The 23,325-nt window shown below is 33.2% G+C and overlaps 2 protein-coding genes across 7 annotated transcripts; one reads left to right on the top strand and one right to left on the bottom strand.

The window, feature by feature from the left end:
• The first annotated feature begins 903 nt into the window (after positions 1–903).
• On the top strand, positions 904–10,517 carry LOC106165369 (mitochondrial import receptor subunit TOM20 homolog). Its single transcript, XM_013543568.2, has 5 exons — positions 904–1,096; positions 6,169–6,215; positions 6,420–6,501; positions 9,335–9,477; positions 9,857–10,517. The coding sequence occupies exons 1-5, from the start codon at positions 973–975 to the stop codon at positions 9,908–9,910; spliced, it is 450 nt and encodes a 149-aa protein (XP_013399022.1). The 5' UTR covers positions 904–972; the 3' UTR covers positions 9,911–10,517.
• Positions 10,518–23,261, bottom strand: LOC106165341 (uncharacterized). 6 transcript variants are annotated; one of them, XM_087006667.1, is made up of 24 exons: positions 23,076–23,259; positions 22,415–22,499; positions 22,040–22,152; positions 21,294–21,732; positions 20,458–20,661; positions 20,028–20,110; positions 19,535–19,655; positions 19,113–19,241; positions 18,692–18,814; positions 18,207–18,325; positions 17,967–18,068; positions 17,676–17,802; positions 16,935–17,142; positions 15,675–15,819; positions 15,063–15,245; positions 14,739–14,803; positions 14,426–14,516; positions 13,911–13,980; positions 13,517–13,727; positions 13,158–13,248; positions 12,812–12,931; positions 12,057–12,122; positions 11,651–11,790; positions 10,518–11,210 (listed from the first exon to the last, which is right to left on the bottom strand). In XM_087006667.1, the coding sequence occupies exons 4-24, from the start codon at positions 21,729–21,731 to the stop codon at positions 11,080–11,082; spliced, it is 2,967 nt and encodes a 988-aa protein (XP_086862793.1). In that variant the 5' UTR covers position 21,732; positions 22,040–22,152; positions 22,415–22,499; positions 23,076–23,259; the 3' UTR covers positions 10,518–11,079. The 6 variants fall into 6 exon arrangements, with proteins under 6 accessions (XP_086862793.1, XP_013398974.2, XP_086862796.1 ...); XM_013543520.2 differs by having other exon boundaries at positions 21,294–21,798; positions 23,076–23,255; XM_087006670.1 differs by lacking the exon at positions 22,415–22,499 and having other exon boundaries at positions 21,294–21,700; positions 23,076–23,261.
• Between the last annotated feature and the right edge of the window lie 64 nt (positions 23,262–23,325).

The following is a 23,325-nucleotide window of genomic DNA, read 5'->3' as shown; positions in this document are numbered from 1 at the left end:
AAATAAATAAATAAATCACGGACATACTTTGAACGTAGGAATGGATTCATTAACCATTGGTAAGTATGGAAAAACCATCGTTTACCCATTTGGCGGGGGGAGGGGGGGCTAAAACGAACAGTTGTTATCTTTTTAAGTGAATATATGGACCGCATTTTGAATTTCAAACTTGTGTCCGTACGTTCGAGCATACCCCCGTGACTTAATGAATGGCAAACGAAAGTAAATGCCAAAAGTTACCCTGGAAGTGAACAACACTGACTTATATCAGAATATTTACCACGCGCTTTATAATTATAGGCCCTATAGGCCTCTTGTTTACGCCCTACTAGTGTAGTCGTCTTTTCCTGAGATTTTTTCAGATACAATTTGATAATTCATAATTTATTCTGAGATTAAATTCTTATAACAGATATTCTCTTTATTAATTTTTCAATTTGTGTTAAAAATCTAATAGGCCTAATTATAATATTCATTTATTGCCTGCTTTCTGAAAGGAATCGCTTGCTGAAAACCATATTTGCCGGAAGAGTTTCATAAATTGTAATTCGCCAAATATGTTAGTCTATTTTATTCTATTTTATTTTATTTTCAGTCTTGTTGAAAATTCTAGCTTTGTTGATTTAAGATTTATTAATTTTATCGTAAGCAACATTGAGGCCGTGCAGCGGAAGAGCGCCCATTGAGCAGCTTTGCATTAGCCTTGTCTTGGGCTTTGCGAAAATTGCGATTTTGATATTCTTGAAATGGAAAATTATATACCATTAACATATTTCAAGTTAAAGAAGGGGAATATATTAAAGGAGAATATGAATAAAAAACACGCACAAGGTAAATTCTTCCATTTTTCCATTCCAAAATTGTAGATATTGTGTCTCGAGTAACACTAGTTTACTGTTAAAATCTTGGCAAGATTGCACTTCCGGTGTTAGCGTTAAGCTGGTAGATTTTGGCACGTGTGTTGTCACAAAAATGTTAGCCAAATCAGCTGTATATGGGCTGGCAGCTAGCGCAGGCCTAGCTTTCATTGGATATTGTATTTACTTTGACCAAAAGCGCAGAAATGACCCCCTCTTTAAGCAGAAGCTAAGGGAAAGTAAGTGATTACGACTTTACTGGTAGTACTACATGTCAATGTCTAGTTCTCCGTTCACATTCTACTCTCCACTGTATACTGGCTGTCATTCATTTTTATCTGAGCATAAAAGTTAATATGCAGTTTAAGGAAGACTGGAAACAATTTATTCAAACGAGTTGTTTCTCTTATTTTTGAGCATTAAGTCCTGATACTAGTTCTATTTCTATACTGTAAAATTTATTTTCTCGTTATCATCAAATTACATAAGTTAAAGTTACGTACAAAGCGAGCGTGGGTTCCCAGTAACGCATTTAAACTACTTCTGCTAGTTTCTTATTCAACTTAAATAAAGTTGACATGCCAAGTTATGACTCGTTCAGTCAGAAAAAGATTTAAACCTGCTCTTTTTTCAAAAATTTGGGTCCAAAATTGACCTATTTAGTCCCATAAATGATGTATTACTGCATGAGCATTGCATAATCATAACTCTCTTTCCCTTGTTCAATGTATGAATATTGCGGTCGCAATTGCATACTTTTTCAAAAAAAAAAAAAAAAAAAAAAAAAAAAAAAAAAAAAAACTGCTGAGGGATATATCCAGTGAAATATTTTTTAGGAAAGATGAAATTATTAAGATCTACTTTGGTATTTATCTAAGTTACACTTTTTGATACCATATAAAGACATTTGGTTGGGTTTTGTGACAAAATTTTGGCTTCAAATGCATCTTCAAAGGAATTCTTTGGAATCCTTATCTCTCCCAATTCAAACCTTATAAGAGATAATGCCTCCTCAAATAAAAGTTCTTGATGTCAATATTTACTTCTGAAATTTACTGGAAGACATGGGAGTCTTAACGTCTGTAAAGGCATTTAGAAATAAATTTGAGAAAAAATGATATAAAACATCGATCCAAGTATTTGGGCAGGTCAAGTAATGATTTGTGAAGAAAATTGGTTTTTTCTTGGGGAAATTTCAATTTGGCCCAAAAATCCCAGATAAGACCTACCATTAATTGTACCACCAGCGTTAGCGCTGGCGGTACACATGGTTTTAGTCCCGTCCGGATCGTTCCGCCGGCTCCTGCGGCTCCGCCGGCTCCGCCGGACGGCTACCGTTACCGCTTCTCCTCCTAGACGGTAAGAGCCCCCGTACCCATCTCTTGGATTTAGGTCACCTATAATCTCAACTCGTTCCACGTAAAATTTGGGCTTTGTCGGTTTTGGGGTCTAGGTGTGGCACTCATTGCAATGCACCCTTGTCTAAAAATGGCAAAATTAAATGCTAATTATCTACCCTACGGAAGGAATTATGGGAAAAATTTCTACAGACGGCTTTCCAAAAGTCATATGTGTAGATTTCAAATATGCCCTTGGATTTGACCTTTGACCTTTATTTCAATGTCAAACGGGCCAAAATTTTCAAAAAAATGAATTTTTTTACGAAAAAAAAATTATTTGCCCTGTTATTCAGACACCACACAGACTTAACCAATAATATTATTGGAAAGTGTTACCCTTCAGGTCATCTTTCATATCCGTGAATTTGGGGTCAATCGGTGCATTTTCACGAGAGTAGCGGCCATAAGATACCAAAACTGAAAACTGTCTCTAATTCGGGAACCGTTAATGCTAGAGACCCATTCTTTTTTGCATTTTGTAGAGCATGTAAAGCCCAACACTGGTGGTGGTCTCGGTTTTTTTGTATTCCATACGGTTTTCGAGTTACGTTGTATCAAAAAGTACATATTGGTGGTGAAAGCAAAATGTGCAGTACGGTAATGGATAATAAATTTTGAACTCCGTAAAAATAAAACATAAGGCTTGGCAAAGCAGACAACTTGTGGTCAAAAATGACATTATTTCATCAAATGTGAACATCTGGAACTTCAGAGCACCTCCCATTTCAAGAATTTTGACCAAAATGACCTTTTCTTTATTTTAATTAATTTTTCCTGTAGGAAATTTATGGCACATTATGGTAACTCCAAAATTATAACATTTAGTCCCTTATATCTCCAAAACTGGCAGAGATAGGTCCATAGTTACTATTGAAGTTGAATAGGAAGTCATATACTGGCAATCTGAATGTGACCTTAAAATTGACCTTTGACCTACTTTTCACCGTGAACTGAACTTTGCAAATTTTGCTTCCCTTTTATCTCCAAAACTGGCAGAGATAGGTCCATAGTTACTATTGAAGTTGAATAGGAAGTCATATGCTGGCAATCTAAATGTGACCTTAAAATTGACCTTTGACCTACTTTTCACCATGAACTGAACTTTGCAAATTTTGCTTCCCTTTTATCTCCAAAACTGGCAGAGATAGGTCCATAGTTACTATTGAAGTTGAATAGGAAGTCATATACTGGCAATTTACTGTGACCTTGAAATTGCATTTTGACCTACCTTACGATGAACTTAATTTTGGTTCCCTTTTATCTCCAAAACTGGCAGAGATAGGTCCATAGTTACTATTGAAGTTGAATAGGAAGTCATATACTGGCAATCTATATGTGACCTTGAAATTGACCTTTGACCTACTTTTCACCATGAACTGAACTTTGCACATTTTGGTTCCCTTTTATCTCCAAAACTGGCAGAGATAGGTCCATAGTTACTATTGTAGATGAATAGGAAGTCATATACTGGCAATCTTAATGTGACCTTGAAATTGACCTTTGACCTACTTTTCACCTTGAACTGAACTTTGCAAATTTTGCTCCCCTTTTATCTCCAAAACTGGCAGAGATAGGTCCATAGTTACTATTGGACTTGAATAGGAAGTCATATACTGGCAATCTAAATGTGACCTTGAAATTGACCTTTGACCTACTTTTCACCATGAACTGAACTTTGCAAATTTTGCTTGACTTTTATCTCCAAAGTTACGCTGTATCAAAAAGTACATATTGGTGGTGAAAGCAAAATGTGCAGTACGGTAATGTATAATAAATTTTGAACTCCGGAAAAATAAAACATAAGGCTTGGCAAAGCAGACAAGTTGTGGTCAAAAATGACATTATTTCATCATATTTGAACATCTGGAACTTCGGAGCACCTCCCATTTCAAGAATTTTGACCAAAATGACCTTTTCTTTATTTTAATTAATTTCTTCTGTAGGAAATTTATGGCACATTATGGTAACTCCAAAATTATAACATTAAGTCCCTTATATCTCCAAAACTGGCAGAGATCGGTCCATAGTTGCTATTGAACATGAATAGGAAGTCATATACTGGCAATCTAAATGTGACCTTGAAATTGACCTTTGACCTTCTTTTCACCATGAACTGAACTTTGCAAATTTTGCTTCCCTTTTATCTCCAAAACTGGCAGAGATAGGTCCATAGTTATTATTGAAGTTGAATAGGAAGTCATATACTGGCAATCTTACTGTGACCTTGAAATTGACCTTTGACCTACTTTTCACGATGAACTGAACTTTGCAAATTTTGGTTCCCTTTTGTCTCCAAAGTTACGCTGTATCAAAAAGTACATATTGGTGGTGAAAGCAAAATGTGCAGTACGGTAATGTATAATAAATTTTGAACTCCGGAAAAATAAAACATAAGGCTTGGCAAAGCAGACAAGTTGTGGTCAAAAATGACATTATTTCATCATATTTGAACATCTGGAACTTCGGAGCACCTCCCATTTCAAGAATTTTGACCAAAATGACCTTTTCTTTATTTTAATTAATTTCTTCTGTAGGAAATTTATGGCACATTATGGTAACTCCAAAATTATAACATTAAGTCCCTTATATCTCCAAAACTGGCAGAGATCGGTCCATAGTTGCTATTGAACATGAATAGGAAGTCATATACTGGCAATCTAAATGTGACCTTGAAATTGACCTTTGACCTTCTTTTCACCATGAACTGAACTTTGCAAATTTTGCTTCCCTTTTATCTCCAAAACTGGCAGAGATAGGTCCATAGTTATTATTGAAGTTGAATAGGAAGTCATATACTGGCAATCTTACTGTGACCTTGAAATTGACCTTTGACCTACTTTTCACGATGAACTGAATTTTGCAAATTTTGCTTCCCTTTTATCTCCAAAACTGGCAGAGATAGGTCCATAGTTACTATTGAACTTGAATAGGAAGTCATATATTGGCAATCTAAATGTGACCTTGAAATTGACCTTTGACCTACTTTTCACCATGAACTGAACTTTGCAAATTTTGCTTCCCTTTTATCTCGAAAACTGGCAGAGATAGGTCCATAGTTTCTATTGAACTTGAATATGAAGTCATATACTTGCAATCTAAATGTGACCTTGAAATTAACCTTTGACCTACTTTTCACCATGAACTGAACTTTGCAAATTTTGGTTCCCTTTTATCTCCAAAACTGGCAGAGATAGGTCCATAGTTACTATTGAAGTTGAATAGGAAGTCATATACTGGCAATTTACTGTGACCTTGAAATTGCATTTTGACCTACCTTACGATGAACTTAACTTTGATTGTACCATTTTTAGGCATATATATTTTTTGCATATTTTGAAAATTCTTGTTGATTGCATTTTTACAGCTTGTCAAGCAGAAGACTGGTGGCTGTGACCCTTATTTTGTGTATGTGGGGGTCTATACGAATGTGATTGCTCCAGCTGGTGGTACAATATTCGGAGGCGGTATCGCCTCTCTGATCCTCTAGTTCATAATGTTGTAAGAAGGGCAGGGTATTGAAATATGCTTATGTACTGCAAGGCAGTAATATCTGTAGAAAAATATAAAAAAGATAAACTATTATAATTGTGAATATAACATAATTTTTCTGTTTAGCAGTGTTTGCTAGACATGCACATTTATATTTATGATTAAGGACGAGTTCAGAAAGGTTTCATCGGTCAAAACCTAATTACAACATTGATGCATTCGAAACAAAACATACCATTAAATCATTTTATTTCATTATGGCCCTTCTTGCTGTAGATTGTTCCGTGTAGTTCATTTTGATTTCTCAAGTACAAGGAATACACCAACAATTGTGTTTACATAAATTTTATGCATAGATAAAGTTATCACAAATTGTTAAAACATATGTAATACCATTTTACTCGATGGAATTCATATTTCAGGACGAAAAAAGAACAAGGAAAAAGCATCAAAGAAGGCCAGAGGACCAGTAAGAAAGAAAACTATGCAATTTTTAATGCATTAATCGAATGCGTATTATAATGGCTGTCATCATCTGGTTTATATTTACTGATGCCTATTTTGCTTTGATGTTCAACATTACCCTTTTTTTCAAAAATTATAGAATATTATGATGAACAGTTATTAGAATTAGCCATTATTTGATATTAATCCTGTCATATTTTTATGTCAGATTCCAGATTTAGAGAGTCCAGCTGACAGGAACAAATTTTTTATCCAGGAAGTGCAAGTAGGAGAAGAACTGTTGGCACAGGGTATGTCACTACAGGGCAAATGAAATTTTACCCTTTTTTTTTTACAATGTCAGTTATTGAAACTAGTGTTTTAAAGGAGTACAACACGTTGTACTGTATTGATTGATGATTGATTTGCATTGATGTACTTTTGAAGGTTATGGAGTTCACATTAACAAATATATGATCTTAACAAAGCAAGAAATAAAGGGAATCATCTATGACAGCCTAAGTCAAGACTAACAAAACTTTTGAGGATCTGTGTGACAAGGGATAAACTTTTTAGCAATAAAATTCTTTTTAGAAAGCAACACAAATGTGACACCTTAAACTTGGTGAATTTATACTGTTGTATATAAGTTTGAAAATTGACAGGTCATGAACAAAAAAAAGCAGAAAAATATCAGTGAATAAATTGTGTCAGCATTTATTCATTGCTGCACCACATCTGCTAGTCTGCCATCCCTTCCGATTTCACTTTTCTCTGAATCTTACTTGATATTATGGTAGGTTGGGAGGCTTTGGGATAACTTGGATGATTCCCATTTTACCATACTCTTGGTCACACAGAAGTATAGATAAGACAAGTATTAGACATGTGTCTATTAAAATGCCCTCAGACAAAGAAACATTCAACTCATCCAGGGGTATTAATCACATATAGTGATAGTTTTAATTTTTATGTACAGACACAGATGTGTCTGTACATATTGCCATCACCTGCGTCTGTCGTCGCCGTCGCCGTTGCCGATGCCGATGCCGGCGCCGTGCACTTTCCTTGTAAACACGATAAGTGGAGGGCAGTTTTACTTTTTGGCTTAATATTTACAGAGCTGATGAATATTCATAAAACGCAGGTCAAGTTCGAAAACCAGCATGATCGGGCCATTATTGTAGAAGTTATGCTGTTTTTTCACTTTTCAGCATATATGCAACCCTGTAAACACATTTTAAGGAAAACCATTAGGCCTGTTGTCATGAAACTCACAGGAGTAATCAATCTTACTAAAACGCAGGTCAAGTTCGAAAATCGGCATGATCGGGCCACTATTTTAGTAGTTATGCTGTTTTTTCATTTTTCAGCATATATACAACACTGTAAACACAATATAAGAAAAACAGATAGGCCAATTGTCATTTAACTCACAAGAGTGGTCAATCTTACTAAAACGCAGGTTGAGTTCGAAAATCAGCATAATCGGGCCATTATTTTAGAAGTTATGCTGTTTTTTCAAATTTCCTCAGATTCAACTGTTAGGCATGTTAACAGTCTCATTAATGAACTAATAAGATACGTAAAAGTGTTTGTTTGACATTTCCTGCATCTTTACAACATTGTTAGTTGATTATGTAAAAATGATGGTAAACTTGTTATCGTGTATTGTGTAATAAAGTTTCCAAAATGGAAATAAACTCATATCATTGCAGTTTGTCAGATTCAATCATTCACTATGTTCAGAATCTCAGAATGGAGGAAATTGGACATTTAACACTGTTGTATTGATATTTTTCCCATCTCATCAATTTTCTTAGTTGATCGTATAAAAATGGCAGTAACCTGTTAATTTTGTTTTATGTTAAAAAAAGTGTTAAAAATGGAAAAAAAAAAAACATTTCAGAACAGTGCTGTCTTGTTTACATTCTGGCATTTTCAAGTTGTAACTTTGAAGTTCCATGGGCCTGAAGACCTTTGCTAGTCACATTTTCTGAATATCCATGATACTAATATTTTATTATTAAAAATTGATGGTCATTATGCTGTTAAACATTATGTAATATTGCATCAAAATTTGAAAAAAAAACATTTTGGGCACTGCTCCCATGATGACCATTTAAGAAAAACCATGTCACTTACTGTTCTCAAACAGTACAGTAAATATGTACAGATGTGTCTGTACATATTGCCATCACCTGCGTCTGTCGTCGCCGTCGTCGCCGGTGCCGACACCGTGCACTTTCATTGTAAACATGATAAGTGGAAGGCAGTTTTACTTTTTGGCTGTATATTTACAGAGCTGATGAATATTCATAAAACGCAGGTCAAGTTAAAAAATCAGCATGATCGGGCCATTATTGTAGAAGTTATGCTGTTTTTTCACTTTTCAGCATATATCCAACACTGTAAACACATTTTAAGGAAAACCGTTAGGCCTGTTGTCATGAAAATCACAGGAGTAATTGATCTTACTATAACACAGGTCAAGTTCGAAAATCGGCATGTTCCACGGGCTTGAAGACCCATGCTAGTCACATTTTCTGAAAATCCATGATACGTGTATTTTATTATTAAAAATTAACGGTCATTTTGCTGTTAACCATTATGTAATATTGCATCAGAATAGAAGAAAACACAATTTTGGGTGCTGCTGCCAAGATGACCATTATGGGAAAACCATGTTACTTATGATTGTCAAACTTTCAAAAAGAAATACAGGACTAAAATGCAGAGTAATTGATCTTACTAAAACGCAGGTCAAGTTCAAAAATCGGCATGATCGGGCCACTATTTTAGTAGTTATGCTTTTTTTTTCACTTTTCAGCATATATGCAACACTGTAAACACAATATAAGAAAAACATATAGGCCAATTGTCATTAAACTCACAGGAGTGGTCATTCCTGCTAAATCGCAGGTTGAGTTAAAAAATCAGCATAATCGGGCCATTATTTTAAAGAAATGCCGTTTTTATGTACAGACACAGATGTATTTTACCTGTTGAGCATAATTAAAATTTGATGTTGAATTTGCAGTTTAACAAAATGTACTTTTGCATCAGAATTGACAGTAGCCTTTTTTGTTATTTCCTGCTTTTTGTCTGTACATTTGACAGCTTTGCTGCCTTGTTGTGTTTTAGGTGATCTTGAGGGTGCAGTAGAACATCTCAGTAATGCTGTGGTGGTATGTGGGCAGCCTCAGCAACTGCTACAAGTACTGCAGCAAACATTACCCCCACAAGTGATACAAATGATTTTACAGAAGCTTCCAGAAGCAAGTGTGGTAGGTTGATTTTCATGCTGTTTTACCACCCTTTTTTTCTTTTTGTAATGTGATGTGTGTGTACTATTCACAGTTTTTTTAACCCCATTTGCTTGTACTATAAAGAGATGGAGGTATTCTGATGAACTTGTGATAATCCCTTCCCCAAGTTCTTATTGTTTTAATTGATTGGCACACATCTGTTGCTTTTGATTCAATTTTTGTATTATCTTTGACAAAAAACATGTTAATTAATCAATTTTGATATGAAGCTTTTACCTCTCAAGTTTTCCTTGTTTACTCACTAAAATGGATCAAGCTTTGGAGTCATAATTTGTCATTTTTTTTAGAAAGAAAGATAAATTTCCTAATTCCTCTTAATGATATGTATGTTTTTCAGCGGCTGAATCAAAGTGCCAGTCAGGGAGAGATGATGGAGGATGACTTGGAGTAAAGTATTCATGTAAATTTAAAGAAGATATGAAATAACTTTTGCATACCACCACACATGTACATAGGAGTGTAGTTTTGACACTGCAAATCATTTTTTTTACTCAAAACTGTTAGTACTTGCTTACATGTCAATACCTTCATTGATGTATAAGTACAACCAACGAACTTTGAAGGGCTATTAAAATTTACCAACACTTCATTGCACTTATTTGAAAGAAATCCTACCACAAGCACAAGATTAGCTCTTTCTTGCAGCTAGAAAAGTTTCAGTAAGTGAGGAAGTTAAAAATATCTGTAGTGAAGATATGTTTGTGCATTCTACACATATACATACACATTTTTGTTCATGTATATATCATGCTTTTTAAGTATATCAAATGAAGACATTATGTTGAAGCACTTGGTTTTATGTTTTAATTTTGAGAAAAACTTAAGTGTGCTAAATTCACTAGTGGTATTAAGGGAAGTGTATCAAGTTAAGTGTGCTAAATTCACTAGAGATATTAAGTGAAGTGTATCAAGTAAAGTGATGTATTAATGATGTTGTGAGGATGATGATGATGATTTTGTCTGGATCAGGTTTAGCAGAAATAAATCTTCAACTCATATTCTTATTTTATCCCTTATCCCAGGCAATGTCTTGTTTATTGATAAACCATTTCATAAATGGAGGACAACTTTTAGAAATGTGTTAAATGGTTTCTAAGCATTTTAAAGTAATTTTCTGAGAATATAGATGCAAATACTTGGTCCACTCGGGTCATTTTTGAGTGATATGCATAATAAAATGATTGGTGTCACGTTGGCTTTGCAAGGCAAAGGACATTTTAAGACCTCAAAATTTTGCTTCATCTGTAATGAGTCAATTTCTCTAATTGAATTACAGTAAATATATAATATATGAAATCATTAGCGCAAAAGCCCTGAACAATACATGTAACAAGTGTCTATGTAGTGGATTGTAGTGGATCAATAAAGGCTCAAACAGACAACCTGCATGTAGCGTCCAATATCTTAACAAATGCAGGTTGTCTGACCAATTAGATTTAAAATATCTAAAAGGACTGCATGATAAGGAGTAATTTTTTTTGGGGGGGAGGGGAGGGCAAGATGTCTGAAACACCTTAGCCTTTAGTCCCATTAATAACTGAGTGAGGCATTCTTGGTGGATTAAACAACAGTTTCTAGAGACAGCTGGGTGGGATGTGCAACTTCATATTGCTCAGGATCATCTTCAAAGTCACTGTCACTCAACTCTTTCTCAAACATGTTCATCAAAAGAACCTCCATCTTTTTGCGACCTGATGAGATGAGAAAGGAAATAAAATAAATATTAAATTAGAAAAATATTTGAACTGTAAAGGATGTCTTTTATATAAAGATGAAAGAAATTGTGATATGTAGCATTTACCTTCGGGAATTCATATCTACTTTGATTTTTTGAGAGATTTAACAAAACACTCCTAATTAGAAGAAATAAATTAAGAAATAAATACTGAAATTAATTATGTAAATTCATGAATATGAATAAATACATGAATACATTATTTGAAATGAAAATGTTGGACTTGCAAGCCCTTAAGAAATTCAGTGTAATGATGTCTAGTCATTTTTAGAGAAACCTGACCATATGTATGTGGATACTGTGACAGTGGAAAATGGCAGGTGTATATAGATATAACAGGCCTGGAAACTTGTATTGTACAAGTGGTGAGCATAACAACTGTTTACAAGTACTTACTTTTCTTTTTAAGATGAAATTTGAGCTGTTCCATCTTTGTTTCTTCAACACTCCCTTTCCTTACAGAGCCAAGTTGAGATGGTTCCAATATTTCAAGATTATGACAACTGCCCTTGCTTGGCTTGCTACCATTGTTTGGTCTGAAAGAAGATTAATGATGCCACTTTGAAGGAGTATAACACCTTCAGGATCTTAATATAGAAAGAAAAAATCCTGGAAATTTTGGCACATTTCTTAATCACAATTATATATAATGTACATCAGTTGAAAAAATTACCTTCCATAAACCCAGTCTCCAGTTTTAAATTCATTATTTGAACCATCACAAGTGAAGTTCACCAGTCTCCATTTCCATTATGAGAGTGACCAAAAAACTAGATGTTAAAAAAAATTATAATGCCCTAACCTTGAAATACTGTTCTTCCTAATCACAGCGCTATCCCTTCTCATGTTCACAATGGCTTTAGGAGTTCTGTAATATTATACAGTAAATGCAACACAAATGCTACAAAGAAATAATTTTTAATGATTCCAAAAATATGTATCTGAAAGATTGGTAGTTTTCCCCATTGAAAAGATTGAATCATTACAGTAATAAAATTAGTATATAAGGCTAGATTAAGAATGCAGTCCACTTTTGTGAACTGACCTGGCCTAGACTGGGTTAAACATTTGTTTATCTTTGATGAAAGTGTTAGCCAAAAAACAAATACAGTGCAATTACCTTCTTTTTCAGAATGATGTAGTTCAAATTGTGATCTGACCCCAGTAAAAGTCAGTTACTACACTCAGATGTTTATCCATGGTAAATGTTCAAATATTGTTTGTCATATAAGATTTCTAAGTGTACTGGTATATGTCAGTATTATCTTGCCATAAATATATTTTCACTAATTTGATAAAATATTTATTTTAGGTATTTTTAAATACTTAAATTGTTTAAGTGTTAATTTTTTTTTTAATATTTATATGGTAAAAAATACCAATCACATGATTGAATCAATGAAATGCAGATTAATCAGCTCTTTCCTCAATGCTTTGGTGGACAATTGGTATCATATAACAAGCAGAGCACAGGCCAGAGTGAACAACAAAGAATATGACTCTCAGTTTTCAATTCTGATCTGGCTTAGGCTAACACTAAACTGGATCGTTACATACATGATCCGGTCAGTGTTGAGTCCAAGTTCCTCAATTTTCCTCTCAATGCTGCTCATCAATTCACGGTTGGATAGAGAATACTCCAAGATAAAGGCTTCCAATACAAAAGCTACAAATATACTAAAAAGACACAGAAAAGCAAATGACAATAATTAAGAAACACATCGTTCATTATAGATTAATATACAAAAATCATATAAAGTAGTTTGAACAACAGAGAATTCAATAATCATATACTTTACAATTACATGAACATTATATTCTCATCTGTGCCACTTTAATATCATAGGAACATTTTAACTACATTTCAATCAAATTTCATAAATTGAGAATGCCTTTAACTCACTTCAGTATCATGATAACATTTATCATATGAAAAGCCAGGAAGTAAAGTCTTGCTGCTTTGCTTGTGACCTGAACATAGCCAGCCGTGATGACTTAAGTCAGTTAAAGTTATTTCTGCTTTGACATTTAATATATGAAAATACATCTACTAAGGACATTGGTCTTAAAAAAAAAAAAATATATATATATATATACATATTATTGTAATGAAGGAATACTATAGAATTAAAAGGAGAAAATAGAATAAGATAGAATAATAGTTTCTTATCTTTAAAAGAAATAAAATGAATAATTTTAAAATCAATTAAAAATGATTAAAAAAATTCAAAATCAAAGCAGAACAATGTTCCAAAAGGATACCATGCCACTGGTTTACCACTGTTAATTCAAACATCATAACCATTGCATGTAAGATGTCGTTGAAGTTGTTTTTACAATAGCGTAGTGCGTAAAAGTCAGAGCCATTCAACAAAGGGTTTCCACAGAACTGCTGGGATGGATCTGTTATGTTGTAAGATACTTTACCTTCAAACAATTCCATACCGATGATGGCAAAAAAATAGTAAAATATCTGAAAATAAATATTATGTTAATGTGTCATGTCTTACCTACTTATCAATTACAGAAAAGAATTATAGTATTTATTAAAATAAGACAAAAAAATTAAAGAGCATCACTGCAAGGTCTTATATAAAACGGAAAAGTAGTTATAAGTGCTAAATCTAAACACTAAACAGATCACAAGTTAACTTACAAACATAATACCACCATATGTAAGTATGGAAGGACCTATGTTCATAACTGTAATGATGACAACTCTGAACCTACAGAAAACAAATGAAGTAAAGAAATGGTAACAGTTAAATTGTGGAGGTAACACCATAGCAATGGTTTGATTTCTGCTGGGAAAATTTGAAATATGCAAATCACTGGGAGTTATTGATGTACTGCACTTTAACTTTTTGGTTCCTTTTCAAATTACTGTGACATTCATCGACAAAAAGATAAAATATAAAACTTTGTACTGATATAAGACCAAAATAGATTTATTTATAATGTGTGACTGAATCACATGCCTGTTGCATATATTCTTGAATTACCAAGGAAAATTTATGGTATCAACAAAAGTCTGAAATATCCCTCTACACATAAATGAAAATAATGTATATTAGATAGTTGTTCAGTCTTAGAAAGCTCAGTAAATTGGTTTGAAAATCATGTAATTGACATCACAGCAGCATCAACCAATGTTGATCATCTTAATTTTACCTCTCAATGCCTTCCATGACCTTCATAAGTCTCAAGATTCGAAGGATCAGAACAAACTCCAGTGCTTTCCGAGAATCCTCTGTATCACCAACTTGGAAAAAAAACATGGTATTTATTTGTTTCAATAACTGCAGGTTCTACACAAACCATATACTGTCAAGATACGTAAATTTCACACAGAAAATGTGAAATATAAATGTGAAATATAAAATCTGTTATCTATTTAATTCTGCCTTATGTGTATCCATAATCATAGAGGATTCAGTAAGTTTCTCCTCAAACTTGTAAACATGCAGCAATCAAAGATACATACCTGCTTGTAATATGACATTAGTTAATCTTGTCACCAAAGCAGCATTGACAACTATAAAGTCAAAGCTGAAACAAACAATCAAACAAACAAATTAAATACAAAAATACAAAATTGTACATGCTGTTGTAGTGCCTAAAAACCAAATATTTCTTTTTTTTTATAATCTTCCATATTAAAATTGTTTGTAAAATGAGTTGGAATAGAAACTTAATATCAAAATTCTGTTTTAGTTTTTGAATTCTCTCTATTAATACCTAAACACAATATAATCATTTATTAAAATGAATAAAATAGATCATTCTAAGACTAGTAATAATATCTCACATATTCCAGAATCTGCTGAAGAATCGTCTACATCCAAAGACATAAAATTTCAGAATGATTTCCACTAAAAATATGACTAAAAATGTCCACTCCAAGGCATCAGAAATTACTGGAATTTTATCTTCAATAACCATCACCAAGGAATTCAGTATGATGATAACTCCAATGGCATTCCGGGAATATCTGGAAAGTGAGTTTAGTGCTCAAAATACAGTTTAAAAATAAAATTTGTTGCTAGATTTACAGAATGAGATTTTTAAGATTTGAGATTTTCAGTTTAAATCTAGAAAGCAAAGAATGCAAATATACAGACACTTAATAGGAAAAATTATAAACAAAAATATGGTTTGGCAGATCTGTTGGGCAATGATCACACACCAGTGACAGCACTGGCAATGATGAGGAAAGACATAGTGATCAGAATATATACAGACTTTACTCTATACTACATACAGACTATACTCTGTATGTAAAAACCTAGCTATTACCACAAGAAAATTCTTGATAACATCAACGTCAGGTAAACAGTCAAGAACAATCCAACTGTGGGACCACGAGTTAAATAATATCAAAAACTTAAACCACTCCAGGTTCAAAAAAGCACTAACTTACGGATGTCTGATTATTTTCTGGACCAGTTTGCTGGGTTTGGAGAAGTAGCAACTAAAGCAATATCTTTCAAGCAACAATGATCTGTCTTTTATTTCTGACAGTTCTATATTCAGTATGTCTGCCACTTTCAGGAATTCACTCCTTCCTGTAAAATAAAATAGGACACAAAACCTGAACATAACTAGGAAATTCAGCTCTTCAAAATTCTAATATCAAGAGGGGAATATTGGTGTAATTTTTCCCAGAAACCGAAGGGGATTCAGGACCTGCCCCCCCCCTAAATCTTCCACTAAATCACCACCAAATTTTGATCCATATCTTAATTAATAAATAAATTTATTAATAAATTAATCAACTAATTCATCAATTAATCACCATCAAATTCTACCCACCATAATCCCTCCACTTTTTATTAACAGACAAATGGACTTTAATTTAATAATGAACTAATAAACAAAATTCGCACACAAATTTTTGCATAATGTTACTGACAGACAAAAAGATATAAAATAAACTGATAATTAACCATAAATAAATTAATGGATCACCACCAAAACCTAAAAGTTTCTAACATGGTTGATTCCTGACAGTTTCTGAAAATTTCAGCAAAATGGACAACTGCAAACGGACATATAAATGGAACCAAATGCATAACCTTCTTGACAGAGGTAAATATATACATATGTAGCATGAAAAATGTTAATGTAACAATTTTGCTTTGCTTCAGTTTATGATCAAGCAAGAGCAAATGTTGATTAACAGCAGATGTTTTAAACATTTCTTTTTATGTTTATGATTCTGTCAGCCATATATTTGCCGAAGGTATTGCATTAGCTACAACTCATTTATTAGGTCTATTCACATTGGGCACAAGTTAAAAAGTGCTATAATCTATACATTTCCAGATACTAATACCTGGTCTCAATGAAATCACCACAAACACTGATGTCTTATTTGTTAATTATGGGACTTTTCACATCACATGTGCAGTAACAAAATTCTCTCTGCTTGCCTTTCCAGAGATAATCAATATGGGTTTTCGACTTTAAACAAGCTTAGACCACACCGATTTAATTTTATGGATGACATATCTGGGCACGCATCAAGCTTCGTCTGTTCTCAAAAGTAAAAAAAATCACCTCCTCGATTGGAACTCCTCGGAAGCATTTTTTTCCTCTCACATTAGTTTCAGGGTCTCCAGAGGATGTCATCCATAATATTAAATCAGTGTAGCCTAAACAAACCTGTCATTTCTCTCACCTAGGCACATTTCCCCAGTTTCATCCAAGACATGCAGCAGAAGGTCTCTCTGCAGTTCACTTCTGTTTGGGGCTACAATCTTCATCAATTTATGCCATCTTGCTCTATTCACAATATACCTGGACTCTCTTTCCCTCCACACTTTAAGGATATCAAATGCCTTCATCAACCTTTTTCTCTTGTTTAGAACTGATTTTTTCACATCATTCTGCAACAAGTTTTGGACATTATAATAAGATAAGATTTCATCATTTAGAATAAACATTTTTTGATATGAAATACAAATGTACCCAGTATTTGGGAGTTGCATAAGAATATTAGGACAACACAGACGTGAAGAACTCCATACACAAGTTGGGTTATATAGCATATGGGCTCATCAATTCCATACTGGATAACAAATAACAAGAATGCCTAAACTCTTTCACTTAATTAGCCACACATCATTTAAGTGTATTTGATATTCTCTCATAATTCACATGTGCATATTTCACAAACAGCTCTCAACTCCCCATGTATATTGTATCTATTACACAATGTTTACATATATATATATAGTACTGTCAATTTTTCTAGGTAAATCTTAATATTATCTCAAAATAAATCAAAGACTAGGAAATTTCTTTAAATTTCCAACTCTGACAACTCAAGTCTCCATATGATTTTCGAACAGTGAAGGGATACATTATTTTACAATACCTACTTCGTTCCAACAGTGGAGAGAAACATTACAATACTTACCTTAAGATTTTGCTTGTAGTTGTTGTAAATGACAGCCAATACAATACTGGCAAAAATATACAAGCAAATGAAAATGTAGCTGATGAAAAATATGGCATACAATGAATTGGTGTCGTAGGCAGGCATCCTGAAAAGTAAAATAAATAATAAGCATATCATATCATATCATATCATATATATTTTTCTATAATTTCTTTGACCAAAATGTAAAATTTTTTTTAAATTGAAATGTCTATCAAAAAGCAACACTTTTTATAATATTGATAACTATAGTTACATACAGGTACTTACATAACATCTGGGAAGTTTGCTGTAGTAACAAGCACATATAAGTCCCACATGCTATCAATGAAGTCAACAAAGTAGCCTGAGCCATCTGGGTAGGTCAACTTGCTGTATAAAACAAAGCAAGAAATCAATTTTTGAAATTTTGTCTTTTAATCTGCCTGTGGCAATACAAATATATATCCATGTAAAGGTATGTCTAGCCCAATGACAAAAGACAACTACATTATGTTTCACAAAACTCACCTCTCAGAAAACATTTTAAATGCCAGTAGTGAAAACATGAAGACAACAAAAATAAAAACTGCCAGGACATTCAGTGTCTCAGAAAGAGTCCTTTTGATGTTTTCAAAGGCTTTCCTCACCTGTAATGAAAATACTTTATTTGAACAATGCCTTTTTTTAGATGAAGGAAAAACAGATGAAGCAGATGCTTTTCTGCCTAGGATAAGTTTTGGTCTCAATTTTTGCTTTCTAATAAATTTGTATGAATGCTGAAAATGATAATCAAATCAATTGACCAGACAATGATGTAAAATTGAATTTTTTTTTTCAAAGGGAAAAAATGCCACATTTTAAAATCTATACAGTAACATAGATTTTTTGGCACTTTACTTAGGAAATTCTAAATTATAAATGTGTAATTGTGTGTTCAGATCATGATAACTTCTACATACTGCATACATCATCACACACACACACACACACACACACACACACATTATAATTACATGTCTTCCAAATGCTGCCAAGAAAACTGGTCTGAGGGGGCGTGACCATCTGATAGCTTTGTGATTACCAAAAAACCCAAACTGGTTCCAGATAACATATATCACCATGTCAAGCCAGGTCAGCTGGAAAAAAAGATTCTTAAAATATTCACTGATTATTAAAATATTAGCTATCCGACCCCCCCCTCCACCACCAAAAAAAGAGAGAAAAATGAAAACATAAATAGATAAATAAGTGAGGGAAAAAATTGAAAGAAAGACAGAAAAAATAACTTTTCTTCTTTTAGTAAAAATGGTAAAAAGTGCTTGCTTTACATATAAATCACAATGTTTATAATGCAAGTAACTTAAAGTACAAACTATCTTAATTTTCAAACCAAACACATTAAATATGTATATAAATTCAACACAGGACACCCACAGCGACTAGCATGAATACAATCAGGTATCTCTTATTAGCCCATAGATTCTCATGCACATCAAAACGTTTGTGATGAAGAAAACGGCAAATGTAGGCAATGAGGCAAAGCATTTCTACTGCCATAGTGCCCTAGAAAGAAATTAAAAAACATATTTGGAATGTGACATATAATTGATATACAAGCTTCCAGTCCACTAAATATTTTCTGAGCTATTTAATCTTACTAATTTTGATTCCTTATATACATAGTATATTTGACTATTATCATTCTGAAATGGTAGGTACAACTGTAACTTCAGGTTGATATAAAAAGTTAAAACTTCATCATTTAATTTTTTCATATCAATTCTTCAAAAAATGTTTTAATTTTTAAAAAAGACCTCATAGATTTCCCTTTTTTCCTTCATTGTATTTCCACTTACCCAGTATGGTAAAACTAGTCTGTTTACTGCTGGTGCTTCAAACAGAGCAAGGGCAAGGTGAACCCAGATGAACATATACATTATCCACCGACAGACAGGTCTATGGTACAATCTGTAACTCCTTAAATAGAGAAATACAGTAAGGGATCTGAATGGAGGAATGCTATTGAGGGGGGGGGGGTGCATACAAAAACTCTGGGTATGATTTGGTCAAGAGATTTGAGTGCAAACAAAAAACATTTAAATTGAAAGAATAAATAAATAAATAAGCTGAAAGAACATAATATGTGCCTCCATGCTCTTCCTTTCCCATTTTTTTTTTTACTTTTGAACATGCAGCAAACAACTTATTTATTTTCATGCACTGTACCTCCAAGTGTATTTTTCCAAAAAATAAAAAATAAAAATAAACCATTACATTTAAATATCTATAAATCTTGAAATATATGAATCTATGATAATCTTGATTTAAAAAAAATAGTCCAAGACATACTTTACAGATTTATCATCCTCTCTAAAGTGCATATCTCTGCCACAAACTGCATCTTCTACATAAACTGCTGCCAGAAGTAGTTCCTGTTAAATACAGCATATTATTATTTACTGTAAAATATGGTAAAATAATTAAAAGTTAATAAGGAAACTTAATTGTGCATGTTAGCAAAGGCTGCAATTTAAAGTTGTCAAAAGATGTACAAGCAGATGATCATTTACATTATTTACAACAATATATGAATTTTTTTACAAAGTTTTTGCATAAACTTACATCATATTACAAATGCAATCAATTATAGTAATCCTCTTATATATATATATCTTATCAATGCCTTATTAACATGTATGCTACAAATAAAAGATTTCATTGTGTATATTAGATTCAACTTATTGTAAACCTGAGAAGCACACCATGTTCTGTACCTTACCTCATTTGTAAGCTCAGGATATGTGCTGGTGGTGGACACAACACTGTTAGTTCTTCTCAGTGGGGCAGGGAACCGTGAAAATGACCCAACTGAAGAGCTTCTATGCAATGCAGGTCTGACACCATTTGAAAAAATATCTAGATTGGAAGCTGATGAAAATCCATTTGGAAGGGATTTATGTATTTTAATATAGCCCCTTGGCATCTGAAATTAGTTGCAATGTTGAACTGTAATATAATTTTGTGACAGTCATTGAAAATTGAAGTATATGGTATCTGAAAAGATAAAGATACTACTTATGCATATACTTATACATTGTCAAGAGTTGAAAATTTGTTTGTCTCTCTTCAGTCAGGTCAAGGTGAAAAACAATTATTTTTAAGAGTCTAAAGGGCAAGTTAGTGTCTCCAGTCACCTCCTCCCTTCCCACACAACAAGTCTGAAGAAATTCACAATATGTAGGAATAGAAGTTAAAAAAAAAAAGAAAAAAGAAATGAGTCAGGGGACACAGCTGGCCACATAATTACCATTTTTATAAAGAGTTACTAAATATCTTTTTGCACATTCACAGACATGCTGAAGGAGGGGAAAATCTGGACCTCGCCCAATCTCCTACATATTCTAGTAATTAAAATTCTGGATCAGAAAAAGGAAGAATGCTTCCTAATTTGATACAATTATAAATGCCTTAAATGAGATTCGTAACTTAAGACTAAAATTAAGAATAATTTTGAATAAAAAAATTAAAAAGCCAAACAGTAAACAAGAAAATTATTATTATTCCTTTTTCAATTTTTATTCTTAATCACAGATTTCTTACAGCAATATTACTCACCTCATTTTCAGGACAATGGCCATATGTGTTTCGAATTAATCTGGATGGATCTTCATCTACCAAATCAAATGAAACAGATCTCTGCCTTGTTGGTAATTCACAACGCTGCTCCCCTTCTAGATCAATATCCACTTCTTGCACAAAAGCTAAATTGTTATATGGGGTGCAAAGTGATCGAGAGCGTGGTTTTGAAATTAGATCCAGACTCCATTCATTTGGCCTATTTCCCACTTCATTTGGATATGTTTGAATATTTTTTCTGTGGTCATCATCCATCATGTAATATGCTCCATTGCTTTTTCCATCTTTTACCAAAGATAATGGTAGATTTTCCTCCATGAAGTCAGTGTACTTCAATGCTCGCTGGATCTCAAAATGCTGTTGGTCTCCCATCTTTTCAGCACTGCCTTTTCCCAATACACCCCAACCATAAATCATGCTTTTAGGAGCAGTAAAAGAACTGGATGGGCTTCCCCATTCTTATCTCAGACATAATCTATCTCCCCTTAAACACCAATCAAAAAAATTACTTTTATGAACCCACTGTTTCATTTGAATTGAAGCACTCGTTTGCCATGTTCTTTTGTGTTGCTACATTTGAGTAATTATTTAAAATATGCTTTTTCTTCTTTTTCTAAGTTAAACTTATCTTAAAACATTGTGATTATGCTTCACCTGTTTCAAATTTAAAAAGGAAAATTAATTGGCATTTCAGTACATGGAATACAGAAAAATATTTCACTGACTTAATAATAAATAGACAATGATAAAATCCTGAAGTTCATCCAAGTGTCTGTTTTGCCCATCTACATGTACATAATGCCACAGCTCAAACCAGCATTATAGGGTATGGATGCATCTATAAGAAAAAAGTGAAAGCCATCAAAATAATGATGTCATTCCAACCAAAACTATTTGTTATACTGTATTATATTAAGATATACAACAAGTTTCTTCACCTATGGATCAATTCTTGGAAAAATTCAGTGTAAAAAAAAAAAAAAGACAACGTTAACAAGACACAGAAGTTATAATGCTCTACCCAGGCACTCAATGTATATAAGGCAAATAGATAAGTCTTTATTGTTTTCTACTTAAAAGTGGTGAAAAATATACTGCACCTTTTGATAACAGATAAAACAAAAACTTCCTGGTCCAGCAAGGTTCAGATATTTATAGTCACCGGTATTGGAGTCAAATTTTCTTCTTTAGCAGGAATATATCAAAAGATAATATAGGACTTGATAAATCTATGCATTTTGAAGGCAAAGCTTGCTATGGAGAGATGCACTGTAAATGGTGTTCAGTTAAGATCAAGAGATTTCATACAGACCCCGTTATATATATCAATTCTCCATTTCTGTGTTGCCAACCCTTTTCAATGTCAGCATTTTAATTAAAATGTGTGGAGAAGAGTAATTTACCACCAACTTTACATTAATTTTGGTGTTTTTGGATAATGTTTATGTTGTGCTTTATAAGTACATCAAATACAGATATGTTGAACTGGGGGCGTTCCGATGATCCAAAGCTTCACTGGTCCCAAAAATCATTTGTATCTGCCTCTGATGAACTTTACTTTATTGCCAGTAAACTATACACTTTATTCAGGCATTAATTTGGACTATCAGACCTTCTGACAAATGAACCTTCAGATTATTTATAGGGCCCCATTGAACCACTTAAGGTTTTATATGTTCTAATTAAGAGAAAACAAAGTATGCTTAATTCACTAGTAGTCAATAAGTTTTCATTTATGATAGATCCACATATTAGATTTACCTGTTGACTGTTTTCTCTGTTCACTCTGACAGACTTGGTCACAACTAAATTACCTGTTCAGGTGAAGGTGAACAGCTAAGTAATTACTTTAGTCTTGATGATGACTATGTTAGTGCCTCTGGCCCCCACCCCTGAGGGTGGGTTTGAGAATATCATCATACACATGAAGCAGTTTGTGTGCTCCTTCATTTCTCTTCATGGTGTGTTTTCCCTTCTTTTGACTAACAAGTCATCATCAAAACTGAGGTAA

The sequence above is a fragment of the Lingula anatina genome, chromosome 2, assembly GCF_051362555.1.
Source record: "Lingula anatina isolate TDL-2025a chromosome 2, LinAna3.0, whole genome shotgun sequence".
In the NCBI taxonomy this organism is placed as follows: domain Eukaryota; kingdom Metazoa; phylum Brachiopoda; class Lingulata; order Lingulida; family Lingulidae; genus Lingula; species Lingula anatina.
The sequence above is the reverse complement of the archived record's forward strand: the minus strand, read 5'-3'. Positions and strand labels throughout refer to the sequence as shown.